This window comes from Peromyscus leucopus, chromosome 8b, assembly GCF_004664715.2.
Source record: "Peromyscus leucopus breed LL Stock chromosome 8b, UCI_PerLeu_2.1, whole genome shotgun sequence".
NCBI classification, from domain to species: Eukaryota; Metazoa; Chordata; class Mammalia; order Rodentia; family Cricetidae; genus Peromyscus; species Peromyscus leucopus.
Genome location: NC_051086.1, coordinates 10,683,296 through 10,702,498, shown reverse-complemented (window position 1 = coordinate 10,702,498; position 19,203 = coordinate 10,683,296). Strand labels below are relative to the sequence as shown.

The following is a 19,203-nucleotide window of genomic DNA, read 5'->3' as shown; positions in this document are numbered from 1 at the left end:
AAAAAAAAAAAAAAAAAAAAAAAAGTTCAGCTTACACGCAAGTCTTCAAAATAAATCTTCCTCAAGGCTCTCCCGTCACCCACTTGTCACAGGGTTTTGCTGAAAATTACTCACCAGATGGGCAGGTGGAGCAGAGGCCCATTCGACAGGAGTAGTGCAGAGTGATACAAGGTATGCAGGACATGGGGCGGGGGCACAAAGACAATTAGCCCCTCTCCCACCTAGGGAAACAGCTAGACAGAGTGCTGAGGAGGCCAGCAGAGCCCCCCAGCGGCATCAGCAAGTACTGCAGGCTGTGTCCCAGCAAAGTGGGCCGTAGAGGGTAGGGGCTGTGTGTTCAGGACAGGGCTGCCACTGACCTGGGGTCAGGCTCAGAGTCCTAAGTTTAAGCTCATTCTTCTAGCTGAATCTATCCTATACAAAATTAGACTCTCTCAAGACATGGGTGGGCACAGGTACATAGAGATCATGTATATACACCAAACTTTCTATCTTTTGTAGTTTTTTTTTTTAACTCCGAAAAGGAAGTCTGATGTTTTCTATGTAGTTTTTCCTTCCAGTATGACTATTTTCCATCCCCTGCAACTGACCTCGTTTATTTTGCTAATACTGTGTTCTGGGGCTGGTGTTTTGTTCTGTATGGACACTCAGTGTTCCCACTATATATGGTTTCCATTTTACAACAGAGGACTGGAGGCCCAGGAAGGTTAAACAATATGCTAGAAGTCACACTGCATGGAAGCCAGGACTTGAGCCCTGTCAAGCTGCCCCCCCCCCCCGCAAACTCATAGTCCATCCCCAACATTCCATATCTCATCTGGAGGGTGACAGATGAAGAAGGGGACCACCTAGAACGCCAAGGGGCATGGCTACTGAGTAGGTAGTCTCTACCCACTGACAGCTGGAGGTGGGGTCCTGGACAAGAAAGGGGGATCCTATGACTCCAGAGCTCTGAGGCTTCTTTTCTGGATTTCTCCAGAGCAACCACTGTGGAAGCCTGCTCCCACCCATGTCTCCAGTGGGCCACTGGTCAGAATTCACTTAGGTTTCCAGAGGCCACCACAAGCTGCGGGTGGCAGATCACCAGCCTGTGTTGTCCAGCCTGCTGTTAGCCCAGCAGCTCTGAGGCCCACAGATGTGCCGGAACATCTGTCACCTATCTATTTAAACTCCAAGCTCCATTAAGCTTAGAGATGGAGCTTGGGTAGAGCTTGAGACTTCAAAGCTCCCTCAATGTTAATATGTTTTCCTCGCTTGTCGTAACTCTTTGCTCGTGTTTGCTTTGGTCTCTGTTCAAGGCCTGCAGCTGTTCTTGTCCACAGTGGTTCTTGGTGCTCTTGTGTGATTTGTTTGTTTGTTCCTTATTTCACTCCTTCCCTACTGGGTCCTTGTTTAATATAACATTCCGTGCCCCCAAAGGCTTTAATTTGGGTAGGGAACTCTGACAAGCGCAACGTTTTTAAATAAAAAGTTTTCAATTTGTGGCACTCACAGCCTCTGACCAACTTGTGAAAACAAAAGTTTTTCTCCTGGGCTCACCATGCTTTCAGAAATCCCTCAAATTAACAATAGGCGTTGAGGTTAAGAGCCTCAGATAAAAGTTACTTTGTGCCAGAAATGATTCTGAGAGCTCTGTGTGGATCCACCCACTGACTCCTCATAACAGCCCTATGAAATGAGAAATAGTAGTGTCCCCGCTAGACAGACAGGGAAACTGAGGCACAGAAAGTTGGTGCATTTAGCAAGCATCCAAGCTAAGACATGAGGCGAGGCAGCCAGAGCCCCTGCTCTCCTGTGCTTCCCCATGTTCCCCCTTGGGGTATGTAGTTAGTGCCTGCTGAACACAGCCAGCATTCAGCCAGGGTTCCTGATGCACTAGCTGCTCTGCTTCTATTACAAACCACTCAGGACTTCTCAGCATGTTTCTCTTCTCAGTTGGGAACTTCCAAACTCCCCCTCCGGAGCCCACTGCCTAGTTTCATTGTCCTGAAGGCCACCAGCCTAAGTCCCTGTTGATCTACTACTGAGCTGAATAGAAACCGATCGTCCTCATGGTTGGGCAGGGGCAATGACTTCATGCATTCAAGTCACTCTGGTCTTTCATAATTTACACATGAGAGACCTGAATTCCAAAAATATTGGCTGCCCATTTTACAGATGAGGAAACTAAGGTCAAGACACCTAAGAGTTGGTTATGGAGACAGAGCCAGCTCTGCTGAGTCAGGGAGGGTCACTCATCTTTAAAGGCAGTCCCCTCCAGCAGTTCTTATGCCTGTCCAGACCCTGTACAGTGTGTGGAGAATGTATATACAGGCAGGGATTTTTCCGGGCTGTCCATCAACTGTAGAGCATGGAAGGGAACTTGATCAGCCTCCTTTGTCCAGGCTGAAGATGTTCTAAGAACAGGTCCACCAGTGTGATCCATACTCCTAGAAAGGAACAGACACAAAAATAACTTCTTTCTGTGGTTGGTTTCCATTGTGGCTCAGACGCTCTCGAGCCAGGAAGCTGGTAAGATGTGGGTTTTTTTTTTTTTTTTATATTTCCTGCCGTGGATGAATCCATTTGAGGTCATCTCTAGTGACATCTATGCAACCAAGTTCTGCCAGGGAAAATGATGAACCAATAGAGAAATTAACTTGCTACTCTGGGACAAGTGATCTCAGCTTCTCCTTTTTCCCTGTTGCAAAAGAAAGCATCTTCAGAAGGACAGACCGAGAGCTAGTTCACTCTTAGGAAGCAATCCCCTCTCAACTTAGATTCGGCAAACTGAGCGTGCTGGTTCATGCCTGTCATCCCAGCACTTGGAAGGCTGATGCAGGGGCACTGCCATGAGTCATGACTAGCTTGGGCTTATAGAGAGTGAGTTCCATGCCAACCTGGGCTACAGAGAAAGACCTTGTCTCAAGAAAGGAGGAAGACAGAGGAGAGGAGGGGAGGATGGGAAGGAGAAAGAATGAAGAAGAAAGGAAAAGTAAAGAAGAAAGGAAGAAAAAAGTTTTGGTATGGGTTTTTTATTTTGTTTTGTTTTGTTTTGTTTTGTTTTGTTTTGTTTTGTGGGGTGTTTTGTTTTGTTTAAACAAACTTCTGTATTCAAGTGCTGGCTGAGGAAGGCTGTGCATGGGCAACTGAAATTTTCAGGATCAGCAACCAAAAGAGTGTAAGCGATTTTGTGTCAAAGTCACAAGGCAAAGGTATGACTTCTCATGGCCCTTCCCCCTTTTCTCCTTGAGGAAGGAGCCAAGTCCAGCGTCCCATGCTGTCTTCGTTTTCTGCTGAGCTTTTTCATTTATTTTGGATTTTGGACTGGTTTTTGTTCCAAGTATCAGAGTAGGCTGGACTTGTTTCTGTCTAGAAAGAGTAATGAAAGGCTTCAAAAAATTAAGCATGGTTCCAAGTTATCATGGCCAGCCCCTCCCTCCTGGTTCTTTTAAGATGCCAGTTACATGGGGGATGGAATTTCATGTCTCCTTCTCAGACTCTGGCTCTTCCTGCATTTGATCAGTTGAGATCAATAGAATTTCTAAAAAAAAAAAAAAAAAAAAAAAAAAAAAAAAAAAACACCGTGCCAGGGTCTCAGATGCCCTGAGGTATGAATTTATGGCCATTTTGTTTAAATCCTCAATGTCTTAGCTGTCACTTAATGAGAATGCATCTTTATCTTAATTTTGAAACAACAACAAAAACTTCTGGTGTGTAATTGAACATAAATATACAGTCACCTAACATATACAAATGTCATTGACTCTATGTCTGTCCCTGTGTTCTAGTGCCCTGGTCATTGAGAAACAGCAGCATCGACAGCGGCGAAGCGGAAGTTGGCCGACGCGTGACACAGGAAGTCCCGCCAGGGGTGTTTTGGAGGTCACAGATTCACATCAGTCAGCCCCAGTTCTTAAAGTTCAACATCTCCCTGGGAAAGGATGCCCTCTTTGGTGTCTACATAAGGAGAGGACTGCCACCGTCTCATGCACAGGTACAGCCACACCTGATGGAACCAAGTGGGTAACAGTGGGCAGGTGCATTGCTTCGTGCCTACTCAAATGCCTATAGTTAAAGCACAGATAACCACAAGTATTGGCAAGGATCTGGAGAAACTGGAGCCCTTGTACATTCCTGTCAGGAATAAAAACAGTTCAGCCTCTACAGAGTAAGGTTGGCCAGTTATTGAGAAAGATGGTTGAAGAATTGTCGTAGGACAGAGAACTTTCTCTTCTAGGTGTATGCTTGGAGAGAAGTGAACGCATCCTGTTCCATAGAGAACACTAATGTTCACTATGGCATCATTTATAGCCAAAGAGTGAAAAGCAACGTTAGTGTCCAAATGATGGATGACTGGATAAGCATCGTGGCATGGCTATACGATGGAATACTACTCAGACATAAAGAGGAATAGAGTGTTGTGGTTTGATATAGCATGCATGGGTACACTATGCTAAACAAAGGAAGTCAGATACAAAAGGCCTGTGTCGTGCAATTTTATTTATAAACTATCAAGGCAAAATCCATAGATTTTGAAAATCCATAGATGCGGAAGGTAGGTGAGCAGTTGCCAGGGAATGGAGACTGAATTTATTTATTTATTTATTTATTTATTTATTTATTTATTTATTTATTTATTTTACATCCTGACTGCAGCCTCCCCTCCCTCCTCTCCTCCCACTCCTTCCCCTTCAACCCCCCTCCCAATCCACCCCTCCTCTGTAATCACTCAGACAGGGCAGGGCTCCCATGGGCTTCATCAAAGTATAGCACATCAAGCTGCCATAAGACCAAGCACCTCCCCCTGTATTCAGGCTGGGCAAGGCGATCCAGCATGAGGAATAGGTTCCCAAGAGCCAGTCAAAGCATCAGGGACAGCCCTGGCTCTCATTGCTCTGGGAGTCCCACACATAGAACAAGCTATACAACTGTCACATATATGTAGAGGGTCCAGGTCAGTCCCATGAAGGCTCCCTGGTTGTTGGTTCAGACTCTGTGAGTTCACATGAGCCAGCCTAGCGGTTTCTGTGGGTTTTCCTGTGATGTTCCTGACCCCCCTGTTCCCTACAATCCTTCCTCCCTCTCCTCAGCAGGAGTCCCTGAGCATGGCCCAGTGTTTGGCCATGGGGAGTCTGCCTGGACCAGGCACTGGATAAAGGCTCTCTGAAGACAACAGGGGCAGTCCCCAATCAATCACAGGGGATGCATGCACTGCTGCCAGGAGCCTCAGCGGGGTCATCCTGGTAGACTCCTGGGAGTTTCCCTTGCATCAGGCTTCTCCTCAACTCCACAAAGCCCCTCTTTCCAGGCATCTCTCTCAGCACTGTCCCCTCTGCCCACCCCCCAACCCAACCCCCCAAGTTCCCGTGCCTACCCACCCCAGTACCCCCCAGGAGATCTCTTCTATTTCCCCTTCCCAGGGAGATTCATACATCCTACCCACCTTGGGCCTTCCTTGTTACCTAGCCTCTCTGGGTCTGTGGATTGTAGCATCGCTATCCTTTACTTTACAGCTAATATCCACTTATGAGTGAGTATATACCATGCTTGTCTGGGTTACCTCACTCAGGATAATTTTTTTTCTAGTGGGGACTGATTTCTAACAGGAACACAATGTCTTGCAGGGGTGATGGAACTATTCTGAACTTAGCTGAGGTGGTGGCATAACAGTGAATGAACTAAAACCACTAAGACTTTTTTTTTAAGTTAAGTTTATGTTACATGAATTATTGTTTTTAAAGGTGCGCCACCCTACTGATATCTAGTCTACTTTGATTGGCCTAGAAGTTAATTTTGTGGTGCCTTATATTGAAAAGTCCTTTCATTAAAGTCACACTAGGTAATGGACCATTGTATCTGGGAAGAGTGATGTGTGGAACTGGTATCCAGTGACGTTTCTCAGTGGTACCCTAAATGGAGCTCCTTGGGAAATCCTTGGCAATGGAAAATGGAGATTATTGCCAGAGTTAGGAATAAGGAAAGTAGACTTTCTTATGGAACTCATATTTATCGCCTCTATGTCTTCCTGGTATATATTTCATTATGCATACCATTTGGATTGAATTAACACCTACCTAGCTTGAATTTCTTTTCCAACGAGAATTATATTTTCTGAGAAAAGCCAAGTTTTCCCTGCCTCATTTGCCCTCAAATCTAGCAAAAATATAAAGTACCTTAGGAAGCACACTGTGGAAGGAAAGCGTGCAGATGTCCAGTCAAAGCTGGCTTGGAAATGTGCTGGAAAGATACTCATCTAGAAAATTCTATCAGAAGAAATTAAGGCTTTAAAATCATTGGCAAATAGGAAGCTGTCGGGCCACCATATCCCTGTCTTTGGTTCAGAGCAGACATTGCTAATCAATGACAGCACTTTTCCTCACTGAGCCCAGTACACAAATACCTCCCCACACAACTCTCAAGGCAGCCACTACCAATCGACCAGTGTTGGCTCTCGAGATGAAACTTATTTGTAATCCCATCTTTATAGCCTGCAATGATCGATATAAGGACTCCAAGGGCGATTTCGTTTTTGAGCAGGGAGGGCTGTGTAGGTTTTTATTACCATACACAGTGCATGCTATTGGGACCAATATGTAAAGTGGTAATCAATGAGTCCTCCATCCATCCATCCAGAAAAAAAAAAAATATTTATTGGGCTAGGCATGGATTATCCAGAGATGAGTGGACACTGTCCCTGACCAAGCAGACAGCTACTCTCCAGAGAGACCCTCATCCAGAGAAAGAGGGATTCAGCTGAGAGGGGTCCCCAAGGCAGCTTCTGGCCAGGCAGCAGCATGCTCCTCTGGGAAGTTAGACAGATTGTTAGGTGGTCTGCTTGACCTTCAGGCTCCACTGGTTCTGCTATAGCAGTAATGAAGGATTTACAGTGGTGAAATCTGCTTGTCGGCATGATTTGGGGGATGGACAAATATGCCTCTGGGCATAGCTGAGCATGACTTTCCTCTCAGCTAGTCAGCTGCAAGGAGCCGTGCTAAGGCAAACGTTGCCTCCTCACCACTGTTCCCCTCTGCCTTGCAAGCTCTGGCTACCAGAGCCTGGGAAAGTTGTGATTACAGCAAGTCAGTACGACGGCCCTGCAACTGAGTGATAGCAGACAGCAGCCACAGACACACTCCACTCAGTTTCCCTGCTGTTCTGACATTCAGGACTCCAGTCCTCAATGACAATGTCTTTTCTTCCTTTGTGGCTATACCACACTGTCCATCTCCTGCCAAGCTCGTGATTGTTCTAGCGATCGTCCTCTCAAAATAGCTCCACTCCAGGGACAGCCCCAGCATACACTTCAAGGGAAGGGAAATGAATAGCAAGGAGCTGATAGGAGCTGGGATTTCAGTCCAACTGCCAATGTTGGAACGCAGGGTATGTTGAGGGGTCAGGTAAGCATAGCATACTATAGATGCCCAGAAATACACAAGACAGGTACACTATCAGAGCACTGCTTTAAAAGGGGGGAAGAAGGGAGAAAAATACTTCATGCACATCCTTACATTCACTCCCTGTCATTACATGCATTCATGTCCGTTTGATGAGCTACATTTCCTAGAGGAGACAGTGCTTAGCTCTTTGCTGGGATAGGTGACTAACACACGTCTCAAGCTATTATAGAATTTCTCATTTCTATTGGCATATCCTATCAAGGAACATAAGTTCTATGGGGATTGGCAGTCTAGCCAAGGTGACTCATTTGAGCTGGAAAAAGAGAAAGAAAGGGAGGGGGAAAGGGATGAAATTCCATTGACTGTGTTGCATGAAATGGCTATGTTTAAATTTTATAGAGGATCTTGCTCTGACCAAGAGACTACAAGTTTAGTACCCTTGTCCAAGGATATTAAATACAAATGAGAATCCTTTTTTTTTTTTTAACCTGCTTAAATTTTCCAAGATTCAGAGTCAGTCCCAGCTGACTTTCTCTCAAACTGGCTTTTTACAGAAGATATAGAAGCAACATGGCGTAGGTGAGGAAGATCTGTGGTTAGACAAAGAGCTTCTGGGTGGAGGCATGCCATGCCATCACCAGGCGGCCGGAAATGGATTCCTTGGCCCATCTTAGCCTTACCTTCCCTCTTGCCTTTGCCACCTGCCCCACAACATTGTAGTAGTTATGTAACCGTAGACAGAACAGCAGAGGGAAGATGTGGAAAGCCTTGGTAAACTAAAGTCCAAAAGAAAAATAGTATGCATCCCATTGTACTTCAGCACTGGAAACTGAGATAGGAAAGTGCTCAACTAGCATGTGAAAAGTCCTGGGTTCGATCCCCAATACAATCATCCCCAAAAACCATATGTGCATCTCGTGTGTGTGTGTGTGTGTGTGTGTGTGTGTGTGTGTGTGCAATAAAACCACTAATACAGACAAGTAATTACACAAATACAGGGTTTAAAAATAAAATTAATTTCCTCATTATTTTCTTCTTACTGAGAAACAAACTATGTTTTTATTGCTGAAATTTTTAAGAAACAAAAAGGAGAAAGTAAAAATACTCCTAATTTGAAGAAGTCCCCTTTGGCTAAATGTTTATATATGTTTGCTCTAGCAAAGCATATCCTTGGCAGTTTAAAAAAAAAAAAAAAAAAAAAAAAAAAAAAAAAGCCTGACAGTCCAGTGGCTTAAAATAGCAAATGCTGTTTCTTGCTTAGTCTGGTGTTCAGTGATTCTCCACTAGGAGAAATTGTGACCTGCCCTGACGCCCATCATAAAGAGAGACATTGGCAACGCTTGGACATACTTGTGGTCATCACAGCTCAGGGAAGATTGCTACACATCCTTGGATGGAGGCCAAAACTACTGCTGAAACCCCCTCTTCGGCGCTACCTTGGATCCTCAGAGCACAGCACACCCCCCCCCCAAAGGAGTTATCTCACTGTGGACGAAGACTGGTTGGCGTCATCCTCTGATTCAAGGACCCAATACTACAAAGCCTCTAGTACCAGGTGCACAGCCAGCTCCCCATGGCAAGGGACGGAGAGACGGGAAGGCACACCCATGTCTGAAGAATCTTGTGACACATGAAACCTACGTCCCTTCTCTTATTGCCCACAGGTCACACCATAGCTTCAGAGGGGCGGTCAGTGATCGTCCCAGAAGAAGAGGGTCAGAGAGATGAATGGAAAGTACCCACGATGTGATGACCATCCTGGTGGCTGGTCTGTGTATACTCCTACAAATAAACCTTTATGAATCACATTTACCACGCTAGAGTCTCCCGAGAGCGTACACCATGTTTACCCATGGCAGCACTGTATCAGTGACAAATTCATTGTCTTGCACCCCTCCATAAATTAGTTCTTACCACTTCTCAAACATCGTCAGTTAGAAAGGATGCTATCTTTATGCTTTAAATGCAGCATTTCTGGCACCCTACATTGCATTTTTTTAAAGATGCAGTGAAGAAAATGTCAGTCTTAACCGACCAACTCATATCCTTATGGGGATGGTGTGTGTACAGCCAAAGTTGGCTGGATCTTGCCAAATATTTGAAATCCTACAAACTGTGTCAGATTTGCTGAACCCTGGTTCGAGAAACAACACAGATCAGGCTGAGGAAGAAAAATAATCATGTGACCAGGCTTCAGGGCTAGGCATCAGAGGAAATCTCAGATCAGAGTCTGTTGCTGCAAGTCCGGATCTTGGGTGGTTAGGCAGCGAGCAAGTTTGCTTGACAGTTCATCACTGATTGCTGCTGATATGTCAAGCCAAGGAAAACCCTTTGCGAGAACAAGTCAATAATCGGCAAATTAGGTACATGATTAACCTGAGACAACAAGATGCAGTTACCGCTTGGGAGCCCTGCCGAGACTTCACCTTCTCCACAATCCTGTTTAGCAAATATTAAAAATGCCTACTTCATCACTCAGACTGATGGAGCCAGGAGCCCAGTGACTTCCAGCAGCAACTTGAACGTGTGTTCACAGGCTTGATTGCCAGGAGGTACTCGGCATGGAGCAGCGGCAGAAAGATGGAAGGGGGAGCCTGCAGCGCCTCGTTTGTGCCGAGATGCTCCTGTGGCAGAAACGAAACAGTCCGCGGGTTACAAACAGGAACCAACAGAAGAGAACTGTTCAAGAGGCCACAAACTGCCTCATGATCGTACCAAATAAATGCAAATATGACAGAATGGGCATGTGTGAACTCAGATTAAAGGAGTGAGCTGAGCAAACGTTCCTTTTTGTCCTCATCCACAGCATCCTCCTAATGACATTTTTTAAAGCAAATTTGTGAATGGCGACTAGTGTTAGCTTTTCCTGCCTCCAGCCCATCCTGATCTGTCTCAGAGCCTTGTTGGGAAGGAGACTCTCTTTTTCCATATCTCCTACTTTCTTGCCCTGCTAAGTAGGATTGGCCGTAGTTTCAAGCCATGGTGGGACTCTGGGATATTGGGGCTACTGATTATTTCAACCGTCTGGCTGTATTACCTTGCCACTCCCTGTCTGCCCTCTGTGGGTCCAGGTACCAATCTGCTGGGCTCTCCTGGGCCTGTCCCTTGAGTGCAGTAGGCTGGAGGTAAGACCAGGGCCTGCAGTCAGCCTTCTTGGACATTGCTGAGCACTTTGCAGAAATGCCTAAGAAGATATTCTTTTCCATTGTGAGGCAGGCATGTTTTTACAGTGGTCTGTGTTAGGAAGATCTTGTGGAATCCACTGCATTTTTTTTCCTGAAGGTCTGAAAGTGCTTTAGGAAAGTACTTTCTCCAGGCACCCCCAGTGGTAAAGTGGTACCATCCTAATTGCCACCAGAGTCAGGGACACTCTCTGAGTGGTTAGAAAAAAAAAATCAGCAAGGGATACTTGAATTCAGTGGGAGATCTGGTGTGGGGGCAATTCCCCGGCAAACCCGTGCCTTAGTTAGCTTTCTTTTCTGTGATAAAACACCGAGACCAAAAGCAGCTTGGGTAGGACGGGTTAGTCTGGCTTCACATCTTGATCACAGTCCACCATGAAGGGAAGTCAGAACAGGAACTCAAGGCAGGAACTGAAGCGGGGACCAAGGAAGAACTCTGTTTACTGGTTTGCTCCCCATAACTTGCTCATCCAGCTTCCTTCTAGTACCCAAGCCAGCAGCCCAGGGGTAGCACCGCCTCCAGTAAGCCTTCCCACGTCAATCATTAATCAAGAAAGCACTCTATAAACTGGCTTACAGGCAATCTGACCGAGGCATTTTCTAACCTGAGGTTCCTCTTCCTAGATAACTATAGCTTGTGTCAAGTTGACAAAAAAGAGCGGTGGGATGGGGGCATTGGGGAGTAGGGGATACACTGCACGTTTTTCAGACTGTGATGCTGGGTTTCATGGAACTCACAAAGGCAGAAGATGGCTAAGAGGAGCAGGTCAGAGGGTACCACTGTGTCTCATAATTAGTCCAGGAAGAATCCTGAAGGTTCTGGAAGGCAAGAATCTGACAATTTTCTGAGCAAAGAATCTTTATCTTCTAACAAAATCTTACAAAGAACCCCAGATATAAAACATAAAAGTGACAGTTTTATTTGCATATAGTTTATGGTCCCACATACACACATATTATTATAATAGTAATGTCTGTGTATTCATGTTCATCTATATGCACAGTCATCCTCAGTGTCTGTGGGGCCCAGACCCAGCATATCAACATCCTAGGGTGCTCATTTCCCTCCTATATAATGGCAGAGTACTTGTGTGAAATCTATGTACAGTCTTTCATCTACTTTAACCCTCTCTAGATGACTTACATTCCCCAACCCGGTGCCGGTGCTGGCTAGACAGTGTTTACGCCGTATCACTTAGGCAACAGCAGCAAGGGGGGGAAATGTCCTTATTTTGCACAGATGTAATTTTTCGTAAATATTTTAGTCAGCTCTTAGTTTAATCCATGAATATGAGGCCTATGAATTCAGAAGAATGTATCTCTCCTAGAAATAAACTCACGAGGGTTTCTTCTAAGAAAAATATAGGAAAATAGAAGTGGAAATTGGATTTTTGAAGTACATATTTTTATGTATACTAGGTTATATAGTATATACCTTCTCTAACACATACACAGAGAGGGAGAGAGATTAAAAATAGAAATGTTAATACCTTAAGATTTACTCACTTGAAATGATGGAAAATGGGTATTTATTAGTATACTCCTCACAGCCTCTTCTTAATTTTTGTAGTCTTTCTTTATGAAAAATGGCTCTGTGGCACAGTTGGGTCTATTTTGAGTGGATCAAGCCTGAGGAAGATTCTGGTGGTACCTGTAATCTCAGTCAACCTCAGGATGCAATTGATTTATATACTTTGTTTTCTTTGCACACTTTCAACAAAAAAAAAATCATAATGAATATACTTATGTGGCTGTGAATAGAAGCCGGGTTTTCTTTAATCATTTCCCTTACAGGCTGTGGACGCTCTTCAATTAAATTGATCCACACGCTTGAAAGTGAAGTGAGGGGAAATAATTATTTCAAGGTTAAATCATTTAAAACGTCTAACAACTTCTCACAGCCCTCACCTTGGTGATAAAAGGAGACGAGTCTCACTCAAGCTTTCAACTCTGTAGTTTGGAGTTTGCTTTGTTTTTAAATCTCGCTGGCCTTGGTAACAAATGCTTGAACTTCCAGAACTTGGGAGGCTGAGGCAGGAAGACCCTAAGTTCAAGGCCAACCTGAGCTCTACTGCAAGACCCTGTTTCCAAGAGAGAGAGAGAGAGAGAGAGAGAGAGAGAGAGAGAGAGAGAGAGAGAGAGAGAGAGAGAGAGAGAGAGAGAGAAATTAATTTCCATTCTGGGACTTGTGGCGTGTTCATTTGGAATTCCAGTCCTGGTTTTGCATCCTGACACGAGCAGGTGCCTCTGCTCTTCCTGCATTTGCTTGAACAAGCGCCTCCAGTGTGGCTGCGTGTATGAATTTATCCAAGCAGACACTCATCAGCCTGGGATCAGAGGGAGCCCAGCACATGTCTTTAAGCCTCTAATAAATGAGAGTTACAGAAGTTCAAATCTGTGTTCAAAGATGTTAAGACTTTGTTCCGAACGCTCACAAAAATTAAAGGCCTCTCAAATGACCACTAAAGTCCTTCTAGGTAAAGAAGCTTTTATTGTTTTTTTCAACATTTATCTGATCACCTAAAAATGTTCTACACACACACACACACACACACACACAACACACACACACACACACACACACACTTTGGACTAGTAACTACCCGCTGATGATAATCATGACTGGCGTTATTATCGAGGGTTTCAGTGTCCCTCAGACTAATTGCCTCATATGAATTAACTTAGTTTATCCTTACAACAGCTCTATTAGGAGCACCCCCATTTGACAGATGGAAGCACAGGTGTGGTATGGGGTCACAGAGTTGCTTTGTGTTAGACATGAAGGTCAGACACCTTCCTCTCTGGTACTCAGTCATTCCCAAGAGCATCTCCAAGATGTAAGCCTCATTGTTACAGAGCAAAATTACAACTCCTGTCAAGACGAGGAATTTCATTAAGGTGAAGAAGGCAGTGCCAGAGCCTTCGAGTGTGCCCGGAGCTGCTGGAAGGCCCTGTGCTTAAGGACCCGGCTTAAGAAGCAGCCGCACATCAAGGCAGGGGAAATCGTCATCGGCACTTCCAAGCGGGGGCAATTAAGAAAACAGAAAAAGAGGTCCTGGGAAACTAGACGGAAGCATCCACTTTTGCTACAAAAATGTCCTTTTTGGTGGGGTTGGGCCAGTCAGCTGAAAAGCTGGCGTGCTGTTTTGTCTGTTTCGTCTACTCTAAGATGCATGTCATGCCCATCTCTTGACATCTCTGAAAACAGGATGTGTTTGGCGATCGATGAGGCTGAGATAGAATGAAATATTTGGTGTCACATTTGTGTGCATGTGAAAACTGAGTATGCATTCAAACCACCACTAGATATTTGCAAATATTCCCAATTCTTCATAACTATGAGATAAAATATATATTTTTTAATTAGAGTTTCCTTTTGCAAGGTAAAATCCTAATTACACATTTTCTCATTTATTAAATGCATTTACTTCAAGTGGCCTCTTACTCATTGCAAATATCATCAGACAACTGGATGCTGCTATTTAAATCAAGCTAGCGTGGGGCTGCATCATAATTTTTAAGATGTTTAAATATATATTTTTAAATAGTGTTTAAATAAGTGTCCTATGGAATACTTATGCAGCTGTTCTAGACACAGAGACTGGGAATCTGCAGTACAGTACAGTACAGTCCAATTACAACTTCTAGCACTTCCAGGCTGTGTGGCCTTGGGCAACTCTTTGGCATCTCTGTGCTTAAGGATCCCTCATCTGTAAAATGGGCATGAAAAGAGTATGTGCTTATTAGCAATGTCGTGAGATACTGTTAAGGAAGTCTTCATAAGGTACCTAGAATTGTGCTGGCACAGGAATGGAAATAAACCATTATCGAGAGTTTTGACTTGTGTTTTTCTTATTATGATGCTGGTAGGAAAAATAGAAAATACTGATATTTCTTAGTGTGCTCTAGTGTGCATTCCTCTTTTCTGTTCACATATTTTGATCACTGTTTTAAAAGCACGGGATCAAAGGCTGGAGATGTGGTTCGTCGCTGAAGAGCACTCACTGCTCTTGCAGAGGACCTGAGTTTGGCTCCCAACAACCACATTGGGTTCACAATAAGCTCACAACTTATAATTCCAGTTCCACGGGACCTGGTGCCCCCTGCTGGACTCCTCATGGTCCTGCACTCACATATACACACCATACACAGGCACGCACAGGGTGGACAGGGCAGGGGAGGCGGGGAGCTTTTCTAGGAAAAAATATATACAAGATCACAGCCCTTGAGATGGCTCAGTGGGCAAAGGTGCTTGCCACTAAGCCTGATGTCCTGAGTTTGATCCCAGGGACTCGTGATAGAAGAAAACTGACTCCCAAAAAGTCATCCTCTGGCCTCAACATGCATGCCATGACAGATCTGTGCCCCTTGAACAAAATAAATAAAAGTAACTTAATGTTTTAAAAAAAAAACTGCTTACTAATAGTGAGGGAAAATCTTTGCAAATCTGAATATTCTTTCTTAAATCTTTTTAGGTGCCTAAAAATTAGTCTAGATTTTAAAAAAAAAAGTTAGCCAGGGCTAGAGAGATGGCTCAGAGGTTAAGAGCACTGACTGCTCTTCCAGAGGTCCTGAGTTCAATTCCCAGTAACCACATAGTGGCTCACAACCATCTGTAATGAGATCTGGCACCCCTCTTCTATATACATAATAAATAAATCTTTTTAAAAAAAGTTAGCCAATCCTCCTTTTTAGTATTATAAATCATTCTTCAGTAAGCAGCTTTGAGATCCATGTGCATGGATTTTTTAATAATTTCCTTGTGATGAATTATTTGAATGGAATTGCTGCTCAGAGAACTCGCAGTGTGTCAAGCCTTTCTAACAATAGTCCTAAGAATGCAGACACCAGGTGCTGCCAGGAGCCACACTGACATGGCCGCAGAGGAAAGTCCCTGTGTTATGTGCACCACAGGGAAGAAAGAGTGGAAACTCAGGATCACTTACTCAAAGCCATGCCCCTGCCAGGCCAACAGCTTAGCCAGGACAAGCTGAGAAGCCACTCAGTACCTGCCAGTCAGCTCCTCTTTGGTGCCTGGGAAGTGGTTTTGTGACTGGACACATTCCCCGTGGTTCCCTCTCCTTGGTGATGTGTTTGATATATTTTTGCATGAGACCCTCCCATTGATCTCGGGAGGGCAAGGAGCCAACTGTGACATTTTTGATGAAGAGTTAGCTAAAGACAATGAGAAGGGAAGGCGCCATAAATAAGAAACCGTGTCTGCAGGGCACTGAGCAGTAGAACGTGCACACCCCTGGCCTTGTGGTGCGTGCAGTCTTTGTGCATCTTGGAGGAGATTTGAGTTGCTCGTGGGTTTCACAGAGCTTGACCCTGAGGCTGCCGGGGTTATTTGGCCTTCAGAGAAGTGTCTTCCACTCTGCTCATGGACTAGATCAAAGGGCGACATAATGAGGGGTCTGCCTTGTGGGATAATGAAGTATGAAATCTGCCCATTCACAGGCTCAGCAAATGGTCGTGGATGTCTATACTGCAGATATGGAAATAAAAGACGTCATCTCTACTTTAAGGAGATACAGTCTTGGCAAGCTAAAAAAAAAAAAAAAAAAAAAAAAAAAAGACCATGTTGAGGTGTCTCAGTTGAGATGGCTCATTGGGTAATCATTGGGTAAAGTGTTTTCTGCACAAGCAGGAAGGTATGATTTTGGAGCCCCAGCACCTACCTAAAGAAAAAGCCCGGTGTGGTAGTGTGTTCCTGTAACTCCAGTGCTGCTGTAGGGGTGAAAACAGGTAAATCCAGGGGCTTGTCCAGACAGCCAGTCCAGCTGAAATGGCAAAGCAGAGATTCAGTAAGAATCTGTCTGAGAAATTAAGCATGTGCAACACACACACACACACACACACACACACACACACACACACACACACACACACGCTACAGTTCCATACACGGTTTTAATATGAACTGTCCTGTGTTGAAGGCTTGGTTCCCAGAGACTAGTTCTGCTGGAAGGTGATCAGGTTATAGGAGTGCTGACTTTATTAGCAGATTAATCCTTGATAAAATGATAACAGAATGGACTATTGGTTGGTGACGCCTAGTTGGAAGAAGTGGGTCACTGGAACCTTTGAAGGCTGATCTTGTCCCTGCCCCTTCCTGCCATGGCCTCCTGGCTGCTATGAGGCAAGTGGCTTTTGTCCACATTGCCTTTTAGCCACGATGTCCCTGCCTTGCCACAAGCCTAAAAGGAGCCAGCTACTGTGGACTGAAACCTTTGGAAGTGTGAGTCAAAGCAAACCTCTCCTCCCTTAATTGGCTTTCTCAAATATTCTGTCACAAGAGTGTAAAAGTGACTAGCACAGAGGACAGCATCAAGTGGGGAAGTCCCTGAGGTACTGACTGGGGCGGATGAGAAAGGACACTGGGCAGCTTCCCTGGGCACAGTTTGAATTTTACCTCGCCGTGCGGTGCAGTAGCGGACATATCCCCGGGTTCATCTCTCCAGATTCCATTTCAGCATCCACAACATGAGGACCATTCCTCATCAGGTTGTTGTGAGAATAAACGAGAGAACGCCCCACAAATAGTAAGCACCCTACAGAGATCAATCAATCAGTCTAACTGGTCTGCAGTCCTCACTACTCGTTCTCAGGTAGCCTAGCAACCAGGGGCTCTACAGGGAGGATGGCTGGGCCTCTGGCCAAAGCTGGTACTGATATGAAAACTGAGTTTTCAACAGTCCTTAAGGCTCTAGTCTGGATTGTAGTACTCAGGATGTGCCTACTATATCAAGTGACTCTTATCTCTTCCTGTCCCCCGACAAATATGAGAGCAAGCAAGGCTTGGGTACCTCTGCTGGGACATTGTGCCTCCCTCCACGTGAGCCTCTAGACACCTCTCTCTGTGTAGGCAAAGGGTGAGCAGCAGGCCTCCTGCAAATACTGCATTCTTGTACGATCCTCAAAGCTCACGCCGTGTATCATTTGCTCCATGCTTCAGCCACACAGTCAACACCTGTTAGCTATTGCTACTCCTGAAGGCTTAAGGGTGCAGCAGGTTGTGAGACATAAACCTAGGACCCTTCTAACCTGGGAAGGATTGCAGAGTGGCCTTCAGGAGGAGCAGCCACCCAAGATGAATTGTGGAAGGTGTGCTAAGCAAGTGTGGTGATGGAAAAAGAAGGGAAAGTCTTCCTAAGCAGGAGATAAAAGATGTATCCTCGGGTGTAGACTGGAACAGCACTTTACAAGGTGCTTGTTCTCTGTTTTGACTTTTGCAGTTCTGGGACCTCTAACCCAAAGCCTCACCGGTGCCGGGCAACTGATCCACCGCTGAGCTAGATTCTCTGTCCACTGTTGTCTTCTCTCTAGAAACTGCTGTTTCTTTTCTTGGTTGTCTGTTTTTGATTTTTTGAGACAAGGTTTCTCTGTGTAGTGCTGGCTGTCCTTGAACTTGCTCTGTAGACCAGGCTGGCCTAGAACTCAGAGATTCACCTGCCTCTGTCTCCTAAGTGCTGGGATTAAAGGCGTGCGCCACCATGCCCAGTTGAAGATGCTATTTCTTAGCCCCCAGCTCACACCCAAGATGCAGCTTCTCTTTTTTGAACTGAGTCTTACAAGCTGGAAGTATGGAAAGGACATCCCTTTGGGGATCTCATGGCTGCACCCCAATGTTGAGTTGGTACATATGCAGGCCTAGATGCACCCCAGATGGAAGCAAATATCTTTTTTTAAAGGAGAAAGCATACAAGAACTCTAAGGTCCTAAGTCACCTTCCCACTGGGAACGTAAACTTTAAACCAAATTATTTAGTTAACTTACAAAGTGATGGGTCCCATTAAAGCATTTTAATACTTATATGTCATTATACTTCATTCCTATTTGCCCCCTTTCTGCTCTGTTCTCCCTACTCCCTTCTCGGTCACTTCTTTTTTTTTTCCTCCAAAGAACCCCCTTCTACTTTAGTACCTCATGTATTCCATTATTTTTTCTTCCTCTACCTCTTAAGATATCTTTATCTTAGGGTCCTCTTTCTTCTTTCATGGTACACACACACACGCACGCACCACACACACACACACACGCACACACATGCCCACTTAAAATCTAGATTCTGCAGATAAGACAAACATGCAGTACCTGTCTGAGTATGGTGTATGTCATTTGACAATGAATTCCTGTTCTATACATTTTCCTGTAAATATTATGATTTCAGTTTTCTTTACGATGGAAAAAGTCCTGTTTTGTGTATGTATAACACATTCTTTATCCACTCATCTGGTGACATCTAAGCTGACTGTGTCTTAGCTATGGGAGTACCGTGCCAGTAAATAGTACCATGCCTCTGTGGCACACTAAGAGTCCGCTGATTACATACACAGTAGTGATACCATGGGTCACATGGTAGGTTCTGGTTTTGAAGCTGTCTGCTCTAACATTCTTAGGAAACTCCATATTGACTTCCATGGTGGCTACACAAGTTCACCCTCCAGCCAGCAGTGGAGAAGAGTTCTTCTTTCCCTGAATCCTCGCCAGCATTTGCTGTAATTTGTTTTCTTGATGATAGCCATTTCTGACAGAGAGGGAATAGAATCACAAAACAATTTATTTGCGTCTCCCTGATGGCTAAGAGGGCTGAATACTTTAAAAGAGAGAAGGAAAGAAAGAGAGAGGGAGAGGGGATC

At 44.8% G+C, this 19,203-nt stretch overlaps 1 protein-coding gene across 16 annotated transcripts in view; it reads left to right on the top strand.

Moving 5' to 3' along the window:
• The window catches only part of Tenm2 (teneurin transmembrane protein 2), a 1,236,692-nt gene that overhangs the window by 1,030,683 nt on the left and 186,806 nt on the right, over nucleotides 1-19,203 (top strand). For all 16 annotated transcript variants that reach the window (XM_028864303.2, XM_028864310.2, XM_028864309.2 and 13 more), the window contains one exon: nucleotides 3,771-3,976. In XM_028864303.2, coding sequence (XP_028720136.1) covers nucleotides 3,771-3,976 — 206 coding nt within the window. The remainder of the gene's footprint in view (nucleotides 1-3,770; nucleotides 3,977-19,203) is intronic.